Below are 17,441 nucleotides of genomic sequence, written 5' to 3'. Positions count from 1 at the left end.
CTGACGTCATCTTCTCTCCGCCCACCTGGGCCGCAGGTCTGGCACCGGCTCTTCCTGTTCTCAGCTTCCTCCCCTTGTCTTCCTCACAGCACCCCACCTGCCGGAGCTGAGCCTCCCAGGCCCTCCCCAGCCTCTAGCAGGCCCTCAAGTCCTCTGCCTGCGGAAGTTTCTTCACCCCCCATGAGTGCAGCTGCGGATCCGGGTCTCCGGAGAACCGAGGGGTGGAGGGCATTGAGCCGACACGTAGACCTGTCACCTCTGCCCCTGAAGCCACTCGTCCCCTCCATGCAGAGCCAGGATGGGGAACAGAGCTGAGGAAGATTATAACTTTGTCTTCAAGGGTGAGTTGGGGTCCGTAGGGAGCGAGACGACAGAGCCAGAGCGCGTCTCCTGTCTTTTTACCTGTTCCTAGGAGCCTCCCGGGGCCGTCCTTCCTTCAGAGAGGAGAGCAAGCTGCAGGGAGTCGGGGAGGGTCTGGTTACTGGGACAGAAGTTCTGGAACTGCCGGGGTGCCCTGCCCTGAAGGGAATGATATTGGCCACTGCCCTGGTGGGGCCGGGTTAGGTCCCTCTGTTTGGTTGGCGGAGGAAGCCCGAGCCCCGAGGAGCCGTCAAGCGTGGTAGCACGAGAGATGGTCAGACTTCCGAGGGGACTTCCCTCCGGAGAAGAGAGGGAATAACCTGGAGGGAAGGAAGTCCTGTTTCCGGGTGGACACACAGGCAAGAAGAGAAAGGAGAGCTTTGTCCACTTCGGGGTGAAGGCAGGGAAGATGTAGTAGGTTGAGAGCAGGGTCTGACAGAGCCCGGAAGACTCTGAGGGCTGCGGCCTTGTCTGCTGTCCCTTGGCAGCCCCTTTGGGCCCAAATGCCAGGCATAGGGTCCACTTTGCTGATCCTGGAGGCACACAGGTATCTTTCCTACTCCTTGACCTCCGCCCCTGCGCAGGACCCCTCAGACCCCAGCCCCCGGCACCCCCACCTCCCTGTCTCCTTCAGGGAGGGGTGGACCACAGAGGCAGCCACCCCACCCCACTGCCTCTCCCAGCCTACGCCCCACCCTCCTGGAAGCTGGGACTCAGGCCACTCCGGTTGGGGTAGCTGTACTCCGGGCCCCTGTTCCAGGAAGGGGAGGCCAGGCGGCGGCTGCCAGTCTGCTGCCCTTCCCCGAGCCCTTCTCTGTGCCAGCCTGGGGTTTGGGAGCCTCCACAACATCCCTAAAACACATCTCTGCTTTTGCAAGCACGGCAGCCAGAGGCCAGACTGAGTCTTCAGATCTCTGCTCCGTCCCTGACTAGCTCGTGCAGGTGGGGGTCTCCGGAAGCAGACACTGAGAAGTCGGGGTACAGGGTGTCGCGGAGGGGGCTGGCGGCTGGGGGCTTGGCCTTCCTCGGAGGCAGACTGGGGCAGCACAGCTCTGTGTTTGCGAGGCCGGCCGTGCTGTCTGGTGCCAGCCCCTCTCCCTCTGGTGCCAGCTTTTCCGCATCTGTGAAAGGGGGTGATCATGATCGTGGTACTGGCGTCATGGCGCCATGCTGGGGACTAGAGGAATCAATAGTGTCAGGCTTGCAGGACTGTGCCGGCACATAGTAGGCCCTCAGCCGCTGCCACCACCTGGTGTCTCCGATCTGGATGAGGATGAGGGAGGGGGTAGCTGAAACGGTCACAAAGTTGACCCTCAAACCCGAGTGTGTGGGGCTCTAAAGCCCTTGCCCGGAGCACCTTCTGGGCATGAGGGCAGCGCGAGGAGCCCGCCCACTGGCAGGGTTGAGCCTGGTGAGCCGGGAGGAGGGTCCCAGCCGGGGGACGGGGGCACGGGGGATCAGGAACACACACCCCCCACCCCCACAGTGCTCCCAGCCCTCCTCCCGCCCTGCACACCTTCCAGGGGACTTTTTAGATTTTGTAACAAGGAGACCGAGACCTAGAAGAGCTGAGCCGCTTGTTCGAGGTCTCTAGCGAGTGAGAGGCCAAGTGGGGACCAGTGCCCAAAAAATGTGGCTCCCCGGGCACCAGCCTGGGGGTCCTCCTGTAATCCTGGGGGTCCTCCCAGAATCCCGGGTGTTTGCTCGGGGTGACGCAATTTGTGGGCTGTCCTTGTATCGGCCCCGCACCCCCCAGCCAGCCCCCAGCTCTGCCCCGCGGGTCAAGCTGGGCCCTGGAGGTCGCACATCAGTCCGGAGGCTCTTCACAGCCCCCGGCAAATCCTGGCCCCTGGAAACACGACGGTGACAGCGCGGCCGGCCGGCCCCCAACAATCAGCCTGAGCAGTATCTCACTTCTCACAACAATCTAGAAAAGAGATAGTATTTTTATTCCCATGTTTCCTGTGAAAACACATGTCAGGGTAGGCCAGCCCCGTGTTCTTAACTTTGTCCCTCCTTGGGGACAGCTGGATTCTAACTTCTTGTTTTCTTGTTGTTGTTGTTTTTTAAGTTTTATTTGTTTATTTGACAGAGAGAGACAGCGAGAGAGGGAACACAAGCAGGGGGAGTGGGAGAGGGAGAAGCAGGCTTCCCGCTGAGCAGAGAGCCCGATGTGGGGCTCTATCCCAGGGCCCTGGGATCATGACCTGAACCGAAGGCAGAGGCTTAACAGACTGGGCCCCCCAGGCGCCCCTCGGATCCTAACTTCTTACCCCGAACTTTCCTCCCTCCCCAGATGTGTCGCTGCCAAATGTTCTTCTCCCTGCATTCGCGTTCACATGGCAGCTCCCTCATGCACGCGCGCACATGTGCACACACACACGTGCACCCGCACACGCACGCACACCTGCACACGGAGCCTCCCTGTCCTTGCGGCTCATACGCAGGCAGGCACAAAGCCGTCACACTGCCTAGACGGGAGCCCTCCCAGACCTACGCCCTGGCCGCATCCACACGCCCTGCCAACCTCATAGCCCTGAGCACCGACACCCATGAACAGCCGGTGGCCGGCGCCCCTCAGTGGAAGTGCAGGCTGACCAGACCAAGAGCCCTGCCAGGCCTGCAGCCCCCACTCTCGGCCCCTCACCCGGGAGTCTGGAACCCTCCGCCAGGAGGCTGGGCTCCTCCCTCAGTTTCCTGGGCTCGGCTCCCGCTCCCGATGAACGGTGGCCCCCAGCTCAGCCCTGTCTCTCCCTGGCTGACAGTGGTGCTGATCGGCGAGTCGGGCGTGGGGAAGACCAACCTGCTGTCCCGGTTCACACGGAACGAGTTCAGCCAGGACAGCCGCACCACCATCGGGGTCGAGTTCTCCACCCGCACGGTCATGCTGGGTACGGCCGCCATCAAGGCGCAGATCTGGGACACGGCTGGCCTGGAGCGGTACCGAGCCATCACCTCCGCGTGAGCCCCCGGGGCTGGGGGGCGCTGGGGAAGTCCGGGAGTGCCTCCGGAGGAGAGGCCGTGGGGCCCTGCGCTCCGTGCCCCTAACCCCCCTCCCGTGAGCCCCATGTGCGGGTACAGTGGTACCGACTGCCCTAGCCTCTGCTGCGTGCCGGGAGTGGGGTACCAGGCACTCTCCGTCGGACATGTGGTGTAATCCTCCAAGTTCCGGAGGACTAAGATGCTGTAATTAATCCCTGCTTAATACAAGAACCCCAGGCTCAAGCAGGGGTGTCAGAGGCACCGGGATGGGGGAGGCTGTGGGATGGATGGAGAAGCGGGCTCACGTCTGCTTCACATTTGGCCATTTCTCGACACACCTGAAGGGCAGACCCCCCCTCCCCCTGCAGGAGGAACGTGAGGAACGTGCCACTGAAGGTGGGATCCGGGAGGCCGACTTGATCGCGGCCCAGGTGCTCGTGGGTGGACAGCGAGGGCTAACATCGGAACAAAAGACCCAAGGAAATTGTGGCTAGAAAGGCAGGATGGAGGCGGTGGTTTCAGAGAAGGAGGGGCTGCTTTGGGGTCCCCCCTGCCCCGCCATACCAGCAACCCAGAAGGGCTCAGTGTCAGGCCCAGAGCCTGGAGACGTGGGTCCCCTGACCTCAGCTTTCATACTTCTCCATCTCCAGTACTCACCTCTGATCTTGCCTCTGCCCCCCTCTCGACCCCCCCAGGTACTATCGTGGCGCGGCGGGGGCCCTGCTGGTATTTGATGTCACTAAGCACCAGACCTACGCTGCGGCGGAGCGCTGGCTGAAGGAGCTCTACGATCACGCCGAGGCCACGATCGCGGTCATGCTCGTGGGCAACAAGAGTGACCTCCAGCAGGCCCGGGAGGTGCCAACAGAAGAGGCCCGAATGTTTGCCGGTGAGAGCCCGCCACCACCAGCCCGGCCCCTCCAGCTCCCACCTCCCCAGCCCCTGCTCCTGCCCTGGGGCCCCAGCTTGGCTTTCCTCCACAGAGCCCCCACGTGCGTCACTTCTTCCTCGCAGTCTTCCAGCCCTTCTTCTCAGTCGCCCTGTGTCCCTTATGGTGTCCCACCACTTGCCCCAGGATTGTCTTTATGGGCAATTATTTGTCATTGACTTCATTTTATGTTATTTTTTTAAAAAGATTTTATTTATTTATTTACTTGACAGAGAGAGATCACAGGCAGGGGGAGAGGCAGGCAGAGAGAGAGGAGGAAGCAGGCTCCCCGCGGAGCAGAGAGCCCGACGCGGGGCTCGATCCCAGGACCCTGAGATCATGACCTGAGCCGAAGGCCGAGGCTTAACCCACTGAGCCACCCAGGCGCCCCTGTCATTGACTTTAAAGTGGGCCACTCCACAAGACCCCGGGGTGTGGGAAGTGCGCTCCCCATGACCTTCTCCATTCATGATCTCCCGGGGAGGCCTCTGGGGTCAGAGGCAAGAAGCAGACGGTCAAGGGTACAGGCTTGGTGTCCCGCGCCCTCGCCTGGCCGGGCCTTTGTTTAGCTCTCTGTGCCGCTGGCCTTCACCTTCCTCTTGCTCGAAACCAGGATCCTATTCAAATCTCCCTGGCAGGTGGTTTCAACCGTGGAATGAGCCGCACATGCCAAGGGGTCAGCACCTTGCAAATGTACCCAGTAAACACAGGGTCAATGTTGTTATTACTGTGTTGCCTTTCCTGCCAGAAAACAATGGGCTGCTCTTCCTGGAGACCTCAGCCCTGGATTCCACCAATGTCGAGTTGGCCTTCCAGACGGTCCTCAAAGGTTAGAGCCCTGCCTCCACTTGGTGGCCCCATTCCGGTCCCGAGGCTTCCGTGGGCAGTGGTTGGAGTGTAGCCCGCCAGCCCTGGCCTACCCCAATGATCCCTCCGCCCCTCCGTGGGCCCCCAGCCTCCTCAGAGCCTCCTCAGCGCCCATCCCACCCCACCCCCAAGCCTGAGGTTTGGGGAGGGAACCAGAAGGCCACATTTCCCACAGAGCTAAGCATTAGCCCTTCTTCACCCAAGTCAGTAGAAGGGACGAAGGTGCCCAAACTCCACTTCCTTCCAGCAAAGCCTCCTTGAAGTGTGGTCACACCCTGTGCTCCGTGAGCCTGCGCCGTGTGTGTAGGGGGAGTGCGGGCTCTCTGTCTTCTGACCTCATCACTGCCCTCCGCACCCCCTCAGAGATCTTCACCAAAGTGTCCAAGCAGAGGCAAAGCAGCAGCCGGACCAACGCCATCACTCTAGGCGGTGCCCAGGCTGGGCAGGAGCCGGGCCCAGGTGAGAAGAGGGCCTGTTGCATCAGCCTCTGACCCCGGCCTGCCCCTGCCCGGCCCCCGCTGGCTTTTTGGTGCCCCGCTCCCTCCCCGAGTCCAGGATCTCTCCCTGCCCTGTGGTTCCAGATGTCAGAGTGGCCCCATGGAGCTCCACGAGCTTCCCATTCCCCCCACCCCTGTATCTCTATTACCTGTCCCTCCCCAAATCTGCCCTGCCACCACCACACAGATCAAGCCTTCAAATAAAGCTGTGTTTTGTACCAACATCTGGCCAGCCTGCTGCCTCCCATCCCTGCCTCCCCTTCACCTCTGGCCCCTCTGAGCTCCTGTTCCCCTCCCCCACCCCCCTGCCTCCCCACCACACCCACTGCCCCCCAGGGCCAGCTGCCTCTGGAGTCCTGTGGTCTGGGGACAGTGCCAAGGGGGAGGGATGTGCCCACCCTTCCCTCTGCCAACCCCCAGGGCAGGTGGGGGAGGGGGGCAGCATGGCCAAGAAGGGGTATCTGGAAGGAGAGACAAAGGAAATCACCGTGAGGCGCCATCTGGTGCCCAGGGCCCTGGTGCCAAGAAGTGAGCTCACTCCAATGCCAGGGGTGAGGGGAGGAGGCAGGGGGGGTGTTGAGAGAGAAGGGGGGTCACAGCCAGCCCTGTCTGTGTGCACCTGGATGTGGGAGGTCCGAGCCTCCTGCCCAGTATGCAGTCCTGACCCCAGAGAGGGGGGTGTGGGGTATGGCGAAGGCCCCACTCCAGTGGGATGACTGGGGAGGGTCTCCCAGCACTTGGTCCTGGGCCTGGCCGTCCCCTGCTCTGCAGGACAAGCTGCGCCCTCCACCCCCACCGCCACCCCTGGGAGGACTAGGTGGTAAATGGGAAGGAAAGGGAGGGACCTGGAGACTCAAGCAGCACCCTATGGCGTTTCCCACAAGGGGGCAGGGCCCCCAGAGTCACTTGCCCCCATCCCGGCGATTCCCGAGGTGGCCCCCTCACTCTGCCCCACCACAGGTCAGACCCACACGTGGAGAAAGAGGCCAGAGCCTTAATTAATAATACTTTTAATAAAATTAAGTTCTTAATAGCACATTTAATACAGTAGCCCTCCCCCTTCTTGGTTTCTCTGCGTTTTGTGCAACATCACTTTGACTTGATTATCCATGGGTTCGTTTTGTTTCCTGCCTTTATTTTGCTTCTGAAATATTTTTCCTTGGTGGATTTTTACGTGTCCTCACTAGATGCCTCAAATTAAGTCTGACCACAATCCTACTCTACTTTCTACAGTGGAGACCACCCCCCTGCCCCAGGGCTGTCTCCCCTCCCACCCTACCCCACCCGCACCCTCCAGTGGGAAGGGGAAGCCCTCCCCACCCCAGACTCTACCTTCCCAAACTAGCGGGGTTTCTAGGACAAAAAGAGCAGGGGGGACTCTCCCTAGGTGGGGTGAGAAGAGTAAACTGGGGAGAGGGAGATGTGTTGGGGGCTGAGGGCCGGGGAGGGGCACGACGGAGCCTCAAGTATGACGTTGGAGCAGGTCCCCTGTGCTCCCTGGGACGGGAAGGAGGGCCGGCCCTGAGCGGGGCTGGTGGAAGGCAAGTGCTAGAAAACAGGAGGTTATTTCTCACATGCAAAGCCACGCTCCCAGGTTTCCTGTGGGGAGGGCGAGGTGCCCCCAGGCCAGGGCACCGGGGGCGCCCCGTCTGGAACACTTAGAGCTGCAGGTGGCCTGGAGCACAGGGCTAGGGGCAGCACCCAGTCCCAACCCAGTCCCTGCTGCCCACCCCCTGCCTTCATACCCCTGGGGGCCCCCATTCTCCCAGGCCTTCAAGGACAGTATCTCCACTGTACCCCAGTGGGTGGGAAGTCCTTCTTGGAATCTAACTTCTAGGAGCCAAAGCAGGCCCGGAGAAAGAGCCATGACTGAGATTGTTAATCCCACGGAGGGCAAAAACTAAGTGGGATACCGGGTGGGAGCGAGGACAGGGGCCTGACCCCCAGCCCTCATGAAGCCCCAGAAAGGTGGGGTGTGTGCGTGTCTGTTTCTAGAATGACCCACCAGGCTCTTGAATCAATTCCCCGCGGGGTGAATCGAGGCTACACTTTAAGAAGGACTTCCTCGGGCCTGGGAGAAGCAGGTCCGGGAGGGTCTGAGCTGGGAAGCCTCCACCCTCCCCGAGAGCCCCAAGAAGACACAGCACTTAGGAGTAAGGACTGCTCTGCAGAGACCTGGGGACGGACAGGGTGGTGGGCCCCCAGGGGCAAGGGCACAGGCGAAGGCGCTCACCTTCCCCTCCGCCCCCCGCCGGCCCAGCTCCCATGTAGTTGAAATGGATCAGTGTCCATCTTTCAAAGACCCAGGGGACGGAGCCCCTCATCTGTTTGTCCTACAATTTAAAAATCCAAGGATTCTCAGAATCAACCCCAGCAGACCAGAAGCTCTGAGCTCAGCTAGCAGCCTGCTCCTGCCCAGTATCTGGAGATGGGGTTCCCCACATGCAGGGTGCACTTGACCGCGTCCCTCATCTACTTTCCTTTCGTTACAACTTTTATACATTCTACTGGACCCAGGGGCCCTCGATGCTACTAAACTTTAAGCTATCTGAATATCGTCTACTAAGTAACTAGTAATTCTTTCTTTTTCTCTAGGATTATATGAAATAAATTTGAATTATTATTATTAATAATTATTATTTTGTAGTATTCTTTTCTTTTAAACCCCTCGGTTTCTTTCTTTTTCTTCTCTCTCTCTCTCTCTCTCTCATTTTGGTTAAACAAAACAAAACAAAACAAAACTAGTTCTCTTAAATCTCGCACCTCTCTGAGGGTTCCCGCAGGCCTGCTAGGCCTCAGCTCTGGACTTCCCCTCCCCACTCGCCCCTGGGACAGGGCAGGGGAGGGGGGGGCAGCCCAGGATCCTCAGTCCAAGCGCTCTTCCTTTCTTGTTAATCCCTTTCTTTGTTTGGCTCTGCCGGCTCCCCCCGAGGGGGAGGGGAGCGGGGAGGGGGGCCCATGGAGTGAAATCCAATCTACTTGGAGCCCCAGAGGGACCAGGTTTCCCCCAGGACCCCCATCTCCACCACACATCCCAGGACGCTCCCCACAAAAAGCAAATGACATTCCTCCCCAAATAAAAGTGGGGGAAAAAAGGAACGTAAACCCGAACATATATTAAAAACACTTTTTTTTTAAGATTTAACTCTGAATACAAATGTATTTTTTTTTCTTCTTCTCTCCCTACATATATTCTAAACCTTCTAAAGTTTTTTTATTTTTTTTAAGGATCACTTTATCATAAAATAAAATATCCTTTTCATATAATAAATTACCTAATAAAAAGTCTTTTTTTCATATTAGCCCAGGTTCTTTGCTACATTTATACGGTAATAAACGCCTTTATTAAAATAGAATATTAAATTATAAAGAACTGCTTTTTTTTTTTTTTTGCTATTTTTGTTTTGTCTCCTCTGTGTTGTTTGCCTATCTCGCTCCCTCTCACGCTCTTTCTCTCCTCTGTTTTGTCTCTCACTATGTGTGTTTTGCGTTGGTTTCTAGGTTTGGCTCAATTAGCCAGGGCGGGACTTAATTTTCTGAGCCCCCTAGCCTAACAGTCTTCTGCCTTTGAGGGTAAGAAGTGGAGAGGGGGAGGGGAGCGACAGACAGACATCCCTTCTTCCCACCCCCCTCCCCACCCCCCTCGGCGACCGACAGGCCGAGAGCACCCATTTGGTTTGGTTTCTATTGTACACACATCTCGGGATGGCTCACATTGGCGGGAAGGAGGGAAGCTGTCACAGGCCACTTTCCTGACTGTGACCTCCTTCCTCTCCCCTCCCTGGCTGGTGGTCTGGAGGGGCAGGCTGAGGAGAGGTGAGTGAATTCACAACAGGAGGAAGGAGAGGAGGAAATCCCCCCATACCTCCATCCCTGCACCCCCTCTCCATCAGACAGAATGGGACTCCCCGAGCCTAAGTGCTCAGAGATCACCTAGGACAGTCCTACCCCGCTATATACAAGAATCACCTGGGAACCCCCCAGGGACCCCCACCCCCCACCCTCTCCTGGCCCGGCCAGCGGAACCAGGAGGGTGGGAGGCTGGTGGCAGCCCCAAGTGAGCCTTAGGGAAGCAGTGGGGGTGGGGGGGGTGGGGTCCTAGGCTTGTTAGCAATACCGGACCAAAATGTCGCACCCCAATCCTGCCTGGTCCAGGACTGAACTCTCTCTGAAGCCCCAGCCTCTCCCCACAACCACAATGGGTGGGACAGAGACTTCATGATTTGCCTGCTAATAGGGGTTTGGGTCAGGTCCAGAGAGGGGGCACAGGCCCTGGGAGCGGCAGGGGGAGGAGCAGCCCCTCCATGCACCAGCCTCTCCACCTGCCTCAGGCTCCTTCCTGTCCCTTCAATAGCAGACACGCGACCCTGTCTCTCCTCTGCCTGCCGCCAGAAGATCCAGCCCAAGAACTGCTCCCTAAATACAATGCCCAAAGATGGTAGAGGCAGAGGTTTGACCCCTGATGTACCCCAATATTAGTCCCCTCCTCAAATTTTCACTGAGAATGGGGATACATTCTATCAAGAATTCGAGGTGTTTCTTTGGAGGAGTGGGGAGGGCCTCCAGGTGCCAGAAGAGGAATTAAGGGGGGGTTCATCCAAATGCTCTTCTCCCCTACTTCTCCCCCAGGGGATGGTGAGCCCAAAGTTGGACTAGAAGGGGCAGGAAGGAGGGGGGAGTAGGGAAGAAAGAGACAGAGGAGGACAGAGCTGGGGACGACAGCCCTCAAGGGGAAGCAAAGAGGAGAGCTGGCGGGAGGAGGAGCGGAGAGGAGAGGACAGCCCAAGGGGAGGAGAGATGGGGAAGAGAGGGTGAGAGGAGCTTGCTCTCCACACCCCTCCATCCAGCTCTGTGGGGAGATGAGCTCTGAGCCCTTTATGGATGGACACGCCTCCCCTCCAACCCCAGGGAATCTGTGCAGACTTCTGAAAGGGCCCCAACTCCCTCAGACCACTGGAAACCCAGGAGCAGATGCCCAAACAGGGATATGGCGGTTGGGGGGTGGTGGTGGGGGGTCTAAAGGGTCACATAAGGAGGTCAAAGGTCAGGGCCAGAGAGGGCTGGAAAGAGCACCTCCAGATACAGATGGTAATTCTCCCCCTCCCTTTCCCCAATCCCCTCCAGAGAGGAAGGGGTGGTGTGGTGCAGATGGGGGGCTGGGCAGAGGGGGTCAGAATGCCTTAGCGACCCCCTCTAGCCAAACAAAACTTTCTCGTAGCTGCTTCCAGATAGAAGGGTGTGTTGAGGTATCAGAGTTGTAACTCTAGTAAAATTTCCTGCCTGGCCCCCTCCCAACCTTTCCAGGACGGGGTGGCCAGAGGCTCTGAAGGTGGCCCACCCCACCCCACCCCAGCCACCGTCGCCTCCCCGCCCCCTCCCCACGGATCGAGTACGTCTAAGCACCTTGCCCACTGAGCCCACTGATTTCCAAAAGGCCCGGGTGGAAAACAGATCCAGGGCAGGGGGTGGAGGTGGGGGCGCCCTCGGCCCAGGGAGGGAGCCCGGAGGCCCGGGGCAGGGGGCTTAGGAGAATATTCGGATGGCTTGCGTGGCTGTGATGTGGCAGACGGGACACTCCGGGTCCGTCCTCTCGCAGATGCGTACTGCGCACTCCATGCAGAAGAGGTTGTGTCCGCAGGGGACCAGGGCGGCGGTCACCTCGCTCTCGAAGCACACCATGCAGTCCCGCCCGCCGCCGGGGCTCCGCAGGCCGCCGCCCAGTTTGGAGAAGCCCTGCAGCGGCTCCCCCGGCGGGCGTCTGGGCAGGCCGGCCAGCTCGGGCCCCGCGGAGGCGGCGGGGGAGCGGTGCGCCCCCGGGGGCGCGGCGCGGGCCTTGGCGGACGACGACGACGACGAGGAGGCGGAGGAGAAGAGCACCGAGGTGGGCGTGGCGTTCTCCTGGCCCGCCCAGAGCGGGGGGCTGGTCTCGGCCACGCCGTAGTACACGTCCTGCTTGCCCACGCCGTAGCCCGGGAACAGGTAGCCGCCGTAGCCGAAGTCCCCGCCCTGCTCGCCCAGGCGCGGCGCCTCGAAGCCCGAGTCCACGGCGCAGTCGCCGATGCAGCCCAGGCTGTTCTGGCGGAAGGTGGAGAGCGGCTTGCAGCCGGGCGGGTGCACACGCCAGGCCTCGGAGTAGCGGCTGTCCAGCCCGGCGTCGGGGCTCCCCGCCAGGAAGTCGTTCTCGTTGTTGTACTCGAGGATCTTGCCGGTGCGCACGGCGATGTGCGTCTCGATCTCCTCGCGCGCGCGCTCCACGTTCCCCGGCGCCCCCGTGATCTCGAACACCGGGTCGCGGTCGCGGCTCGGCGTGATGATGTACGTGTTGGTCTGCTGCTGGATGCGCTTGATGGTGGCCCCCTTGGGGCCCACCACCAGCCCCACCACGCGGTAGGGCACCCGCACGCGAATGGTCACCTGGCCGGGCAGGGCGGGAGCCACGCCAAAGGCGGCGCCGGACTTGTTGCGTGAGGCGCGGATCATGGAGAAGTGCTCGGCCGCCGAGATGATCTCCCGTCGGGCTGTGGCCACGTCCTCCCGCCGTCCGGTCACCATGAACACGGGCTCCTCGCCGCGCACCGGCGTCTTGATGTACGTATTGGTCTTGGCCCTCAGAGCCTTAATCTTGCAGCCTGGGATTGGGGGGGGGGGAGTGCAGAGAGAAGGAAACTCACAGGGCAAGAAGGTCTGCGCTGGGGACAGTCCGCTCCCCCATCGCCACCCCGAGACTCCCGGCCGCGGGGGCGAGCGCACCCCGCCTCCAGCAGTCCGCCCAGCGCCTCTCGGATCTCCGCCACGTCAACCACAGATTTCCAAATGTGCCAGCCTTCCCTCCGGCTCCATGCAGGACCCTCCCAACCCAATCACTCCTTGCAACCAGGAAAAAAACCACTGACCCTCCCAGACAAGCTGCTAACCTCAAATCGACTAACTCCACCCAACCATGTGCCCTGCCCTCAATTTCTCTGACTCCACTCAGACTTCCAGATCACTTCCTCACACACCCCTCCCTCCCACCACCGAAGCCTGTCACTGACCTTGAGCTTTCCACAGAACCCCAAAGTACTCAAAAACCCCACAATCTACTCCTGACTTGAGCTCCATTCATTAAAAGTGTCCTCCGGTCTACTCAGGGACCACTGGCACCCATTTGCTGTGTGACCTATGACCCCCTCCCATGCCTTCCACCCATGAATGCCTCTCAGAGGGCCCCAGATTCACAGCAAGTTTGCAGCAGCTAGCTGAGTGTGGGAGACTGGGAAGGGTCTGAGAACCAGAGTTTCGAGAGGGAAAGAAGTATGAAGATGCAGAGAATGGTGTCTGAGGGCCCACCCCTGACCCCCCATGGACACTCCGGCCACTCTGTCCGCTGGGGGCAGGGGAGCTGAGCCGGGCTGGGGACTGAGGCATTGGGGGGACCCATCCTCGTGCTCTGAAGCAGGAGTGGGTTCCAGCTCTAAGACTGCAGGGAGAGGCAGGAAGAGAAAGAGGAAAGCCAAGACAAAGAGAGACAAAGAGGGAGAAGGGGAAGAGAAGAGTCAGGGAGGCTGGCACCGCCACGGCATCTCTCGAGGCTGCGGTCACACGATGGCCCACGGGCGGGCCCCTCTCCTCCTCTCCCAAGTTCCCTCTCCCTGCCCCGAGCTTCACGCACAGCCAGGCTCACGCGCTTTCTCGGGGCACACATGCTACACGTGTGTGAGTTCGCACACACATGGACCTAAGAGTCACGATGAACTGTGTGCCTTTATCTAAACAGTATTGGCGGTGCACACCCAGGGTGCACACGCGTGCACATGCACGTGCACACACGTGCCACAACACACACACACACGCACACGGATGGCCTGTGTTTGACCTTCCATACGCCCCACGCTCCAACCTCCAACATCCCCGGCCCTCAAACGGCACACTCCTCCACACACCCACAACTTTTGCCCCCCAGGCCCCTGCACACATGTTCACACTCCTCTCCAGGTACACACTCCCTGACCCCTTTCTCATCCCCCCACCACATGACCTCTTCCCCCAAAAACTCTGCCCAGGGCCTCCAGCCCCAGGCCTCCAGCCCCAGGCCTGCGGTGAGCTCACAGGCTTCTTCTCTAACTATCCCCCCCACGATGGCGGGGGTGGGGGTGGGTGGGGGGACGGAGTGGATTGGGGGCGGAGCTCCTCACCTTCAAGAGACCTCAGGAAGGAGAATTTGCTCCTCCTTTTGTCTTCAGACCTCTTGGCAGGTGAGAAGTCCTACCTGTTGTCAAGCCCACATCCTTGCTGCTTTAATGCAGTCAGTGTTCATCCTAAGTGTGAGGCACCAAGGGGTGAGGAACCTTGACTCCTCCTACGACTCTCTACTCCCACGACCTCTGAGAGGCACCTGGGTGCTGGCTCTAAGTTCTGGGTCCATCAACTTAAGTGGGAGCTGGGTATCTTTGGGGGTTGGGGTGAGGCAGACAGGCGGGGCCCGGAGGTGCAGAACGGGTGGACCTCACCCTGGGGTCTGGAGCCCTGGACAAACACGTCTGGAAGGGAAGGCCACGGGACTTCACCTTTCCAGAGGTCAGAAAGAGGCGTGCTGGCACTGCAGCGGGGGAGGGAGGATAGACAAGAGGAAGGACTTCCACGTACTTAAGGACCAAGGGGAAGCCTCTTTTCTTAGAATAGGAGAAATGTCCCCACTTGTAAGAGAGACAGGCCCATGTGCTGAGAGGCAGAAGGATGACTCCATGAAATCCTGGGGCCTCCCAAGGCCAGCCGCCCAAGGGAAAATATCAGTGTCCCCACCCAGTTCCAGGGCTCCGGGTCCCTAGTTTCTGGCAACAAGAGGAGATCCAACTTTTTGAACCAGAAATCTCAGGAGATGGAGCACCCCAGAGGGATGAGGGCCATGCACGGGGAGTGGTATCTTCCCTTCCTCCATTCTGGATCTCACTGCAAAATGCCTCCAACCCCCAAGCACTTCGGGGAGATGAGACGGGGTGTGCTGTTGGGGGGGTGCCCCCCTGGCCTCGCTTCCCCTCACCCCCCGGCCTGCCGGCAGCGGGCCTCCTCCCTCACTCCCAGCCGGAATGCAGCCCCTCTATTGTTCCCCACTGTGGGACAGCTCCTCCCCCACTCCTCCCCCACCCCAGACCTCCCCAGCCCAGCCCTCTTGCAATTTCCAAATCCCGCCCCCCCCACTCCCCTCTGGGAAACCGGGAGAGGGAAAGGTCCCCAAGATCCCGTCTGCTCGATCTGGACCCTCACCAACACTCCCACCCGCACCCGCCTAGGGATGCTGGAGCCCAGGAGGGTGTGGTATCAGACACACTAGGCTGGGTTAATTCTACACCCCCCCACCCCACAGCACACCCAGACACACGCCCTCTGACCAAGCCTCCACGTGAAGGTTTCTCGCCCCCCCCACCGCCCGGCATGCCCCCTCCTGCCCCGTCCTACTCTCGAACTAGGAGAGACCCCTCGCCAGGCCTCTGGCCCCTGGCCGTGGCCAGCCCAGAACAAAAGCCTGAGAGAGAGGAGGACAGGTCCACGCCAGGACGCCGCACTTCTCCGGAGGCAACCCTTCCCAAACCCCACAGACCGTTCAACTTTGGTGTGTGGGTGACCACAGGACTCCCTCCTCCCAGCAGCCCCCCTCCCCACCTCTCCCCTGGGCTGGGACCCTCCCATGAGCCACACCCCCTTCCATTCCTGCACTCAGCCCAACAAAGAGACAGATACTCAGTCTGGCTTCCCCTGCCAGGTCTCCCCCAAAGTCTGTAACTCCAGCTGTAGGGGGTCCCAGGGGTGCCTCCTCCCTAGCCCACCAGCGGATCCTGGAGCAGGGGCCTCTGAGTAACTCTTTGCACATTCTGCCAGTTTTTCTGGCCAGGAGTGGACATCCCCTCCGGACAGCCTCCAGGATGGGGAGACCGATCCCCTCCCTTCTCCCTCTCTCGAGGAGAGGGTATTCCTTTGTCTACAGTCAGGGCCCTCGGGAAGGAACTATCTGAAGAACAGTCCCGACTGGGGGCGGCAGGGAACTTTGTGGCACTCGGGAATCGGGGTAGGGGGCGGGTCCCCCTTTGTGGGGAAGGGACAGAGCCAGAGGCGGGCAAGGAGAGAGGAAATGAACTTTCGGTGCTGGGATGGGGTGCCCCCCACTCCAGTCCCTCTCCGCGGTCCCGGCGCCCGCTTACCTTGCCTGCCCACGATCTCGGCCACGTGCTCGGAGGTGGGCACGGGGACACACTCGGTGGTGTTGCTGCTGCCCTTCAGGCGCAGCTCGGCCTCTTTGTAGAGAGCGCAGAGCTTGGCGTCGCTGGCCCCTTTGGGGGCAGTGGGGGGCTGGGGCGTCTGCGCCGCGGGGGCCGCCGGCGGGGCGGCCGGGGGCGCCGCAGGCGGCGGCGGCGGGGCCGGCTGCGGGGGGGCGGCCGGCTGCGCGGGGGCGCCGCCCCCCCCACCTCCCCCGTCCTCGCCCGCCGTGGGGGCGGGGGGCTCCCCCAAACCCAGGAGGCAGAGCTGATCGAGAGCCAGCTGAAGGGCGCGCTCGTCTTCCAGCAACCCTCGGTCCTTAGCGCTTCCCCCGAAACATCCTAGTTCTCCAAAGCCCCCATTTCTTTCCATTATTCCAGATACCACTAGACTAGGCATGGCGAAACAAAAGCTGGGGGAGAGAGGGAGAGAGGAGGTGGAAGGGAAGAGAGGAGCGAGGAGGGGAGGGGAGAGGAGGGGGGCGTGTGGGGAGGGGGAACAAAGAACTGGGGAGGGGGGAAGAAAGCGAGATAGAAAGATAGACCCTCCCCCTAAGCCCCCCTCCCCAAACACCCTGTAACCCGACTCCCCTCGCCCCAGCCCCCGGGGTGGGGGTGGGGGAAAGAGAAGCAAAACCGAGGAAGCAGCTCTCCTTTCCTCTCCGGGGGTGACGCGGGGCGGGGGGCTGCGGGATCTCTGCCCCCACCCCTCCCGCCTCCGACCCGGGCGGCTCTAGACCCCGCCGTCCAGACGCCCCTCTCGGGCTCCCGCACCAAGCCCCGGTCCGGGAGCGGCGCCCAGTGGCCCCCAGTCGAGCCCAGCCCCTTCCAGCGCTCAAACTCTTTTGTTTTAAATGAACTGGAGGGAGCAGCATGGAACTGCGGGGGGGCCGCGGGGGCGCCCGGGGCATGCCGGGAGTTGTAGTTTCCCGCCCTCGGGGGCGCGGGCTCGGGCTGCCCGCCCCGCGGAGGATGGGGACGTGCCTTCGGTCTCTAGCCCCGCTCGGAGGCGAAGCGGGGGGCGGGGTGGAAGGCGAGGTCCCTAATTTCTCCGAGGGGCGGGCGCGGGGGACGGAAACGGAGCGGGTTGGAAAAGGCTAGCGGAGCGCCCCCTCCCCAGACGGGGTCCCCCCCCACCGCCACCCCTACCCCACCCCCGCCCCCGCCCCCGCCCGGCCGGCCCGGGTCCCCCCTTCTTATGGTAATGAGGGGGCGAGGGGCGGGAGCCGCCCGGCCGGGTCGCCGCGGCCCCCTCCCCGGCCTCGCCCCCTCCCCGCGCGCGGCCTCCCCGCCCCTCCCTCCCCCGGAGTCGTCCCGGCTGCGGGCCGCGGGGACAGCCTCTCCGCAGAGCAGACAAAGCCCGCAGCGCGATGCGGGCGCCGCCGGGCCGTGCGCGCGGTGGAGGCCAGGATGGGCTGCGGGGTTGGAGGGCGGGACCCCCTGGCAAAAGACAGGGTGCGCTCCCCGGCGAGCGGCAGGCCGCCCCCCATGCCCTCCCGCCCCCCAGTCTCGGAGATCTGAGCGGCACCGACTGGGAGGTGAGTTAGTTCTCGTCCCTCCGAGCGGCAGAGGGGAGCG

The 17,441-nt window shown here is 61.3% G+C and overlaps 2 protein-coding genes across 2 annotated transcripts; one reads left to right on the top strand and one right to left on the bottom strand.

The window, feature by feature from the left end:
• The first annotated feature begins 40 nt into the window (after positions 1-40).
• Positions 41-5,762, top strand: RAB25 (RAB25, member RAS oncogene family). The gene is made up of 5 exons (XM_047705349.1): positions 41-341; positions 3,126-3,321; positions 4,038-4,231; positions 5,019-5,099; positions 5,501-5,762. Exons 1-5 carry the CDS (start codon positions 299-301, stop codon positions 5,626-5,628), a joined length of 642 nt encoding a protein of 213 aa, XP_047561305.1. The 5' UTR covers positions 41-298; the 3' UTR covers positions 5,629-5,762.
• Positions 5,763-6,627: 865 nt separating this feature from the next.
• On the bottom strand, positions 6,628-17,007 carry MEX3A (mex-3 RNA binding family member A). Its single transcript, XM_047705347.1, has 2 exons — positions 15,810-17,007; positions 6,628-12,263 (listed from the first exon to the last, which is right to left on the bottom strand). Exons 1-2 carry the CDS (start codon positions 16,261-16,263, stop codon positions 11,158-11,160), a joined length of 1,560 nt encoding a protein of 519 aa, XP_047561303.1. The 5' UTR covers positions 16,264-17,007; the 3' UTR covers positions 6,628-11,157.
• Between the last annotated feature and the right edge of the window lie 434 nt (positions 17,008-17,441).

Source organism: Lutra lutra, chromosome 15, assembly GCF_902655055.1.
Source record: "Lutra lutra chromosome 15, mLutLut1.2, whole genome shotgun sequence".
Classification (NCBI taxonomy): domain Eukaryota; kingdom Metazoa; phylum Chordata; class Mammalia; order Carnivora; family Mustelidae; genus Lutra; species Lutra lutra.
Note: the sequence above shows the minus strand (reverse complement) of the source record. Positions and strands in the feature narration are given on the sequence as shown.

Excerpts from the sequence above, each read along its gene's own strand:
- RAB25 (XM_047705349.1), top strand. The coding sequence starts at position 299 with ATGGGGAACAGAGCTGAGGAAGATTATAACTTTGTCTTCAAGG. Across the intron at positions 3,322-4,037 it reads TACCGAGCCATCACCTCCGC|GTACTATCGTGGCGCGGCGG; the intron begins GTGAGCCCCCGG and ends CGACCCCCCCAG. Across the intron at positions 4,232-5,018 it reads AGAGGCCCGAATGTTTGCCG|AAAACAATGGGCTGCTCTTC; the intron begins GTGAGAGCCCGC and ends CTTTCCTGCCAG.
- MEX3A (XM_047705347.1), bottom strand. The coding sequence starts at position 16,263 with ATGCCTAGTCTAGTGGTATCTGGAATAATGGAAAGAAATGGGGGCTTT. Across the intron at positions 12,264-15,809 it reads CGAGATCGTGGGCAGGCAAG|GCTGCAAGATTAAGGCTCTG; the intron begins GTAAGCGGGCGC and ends CCCCAATCCCAG.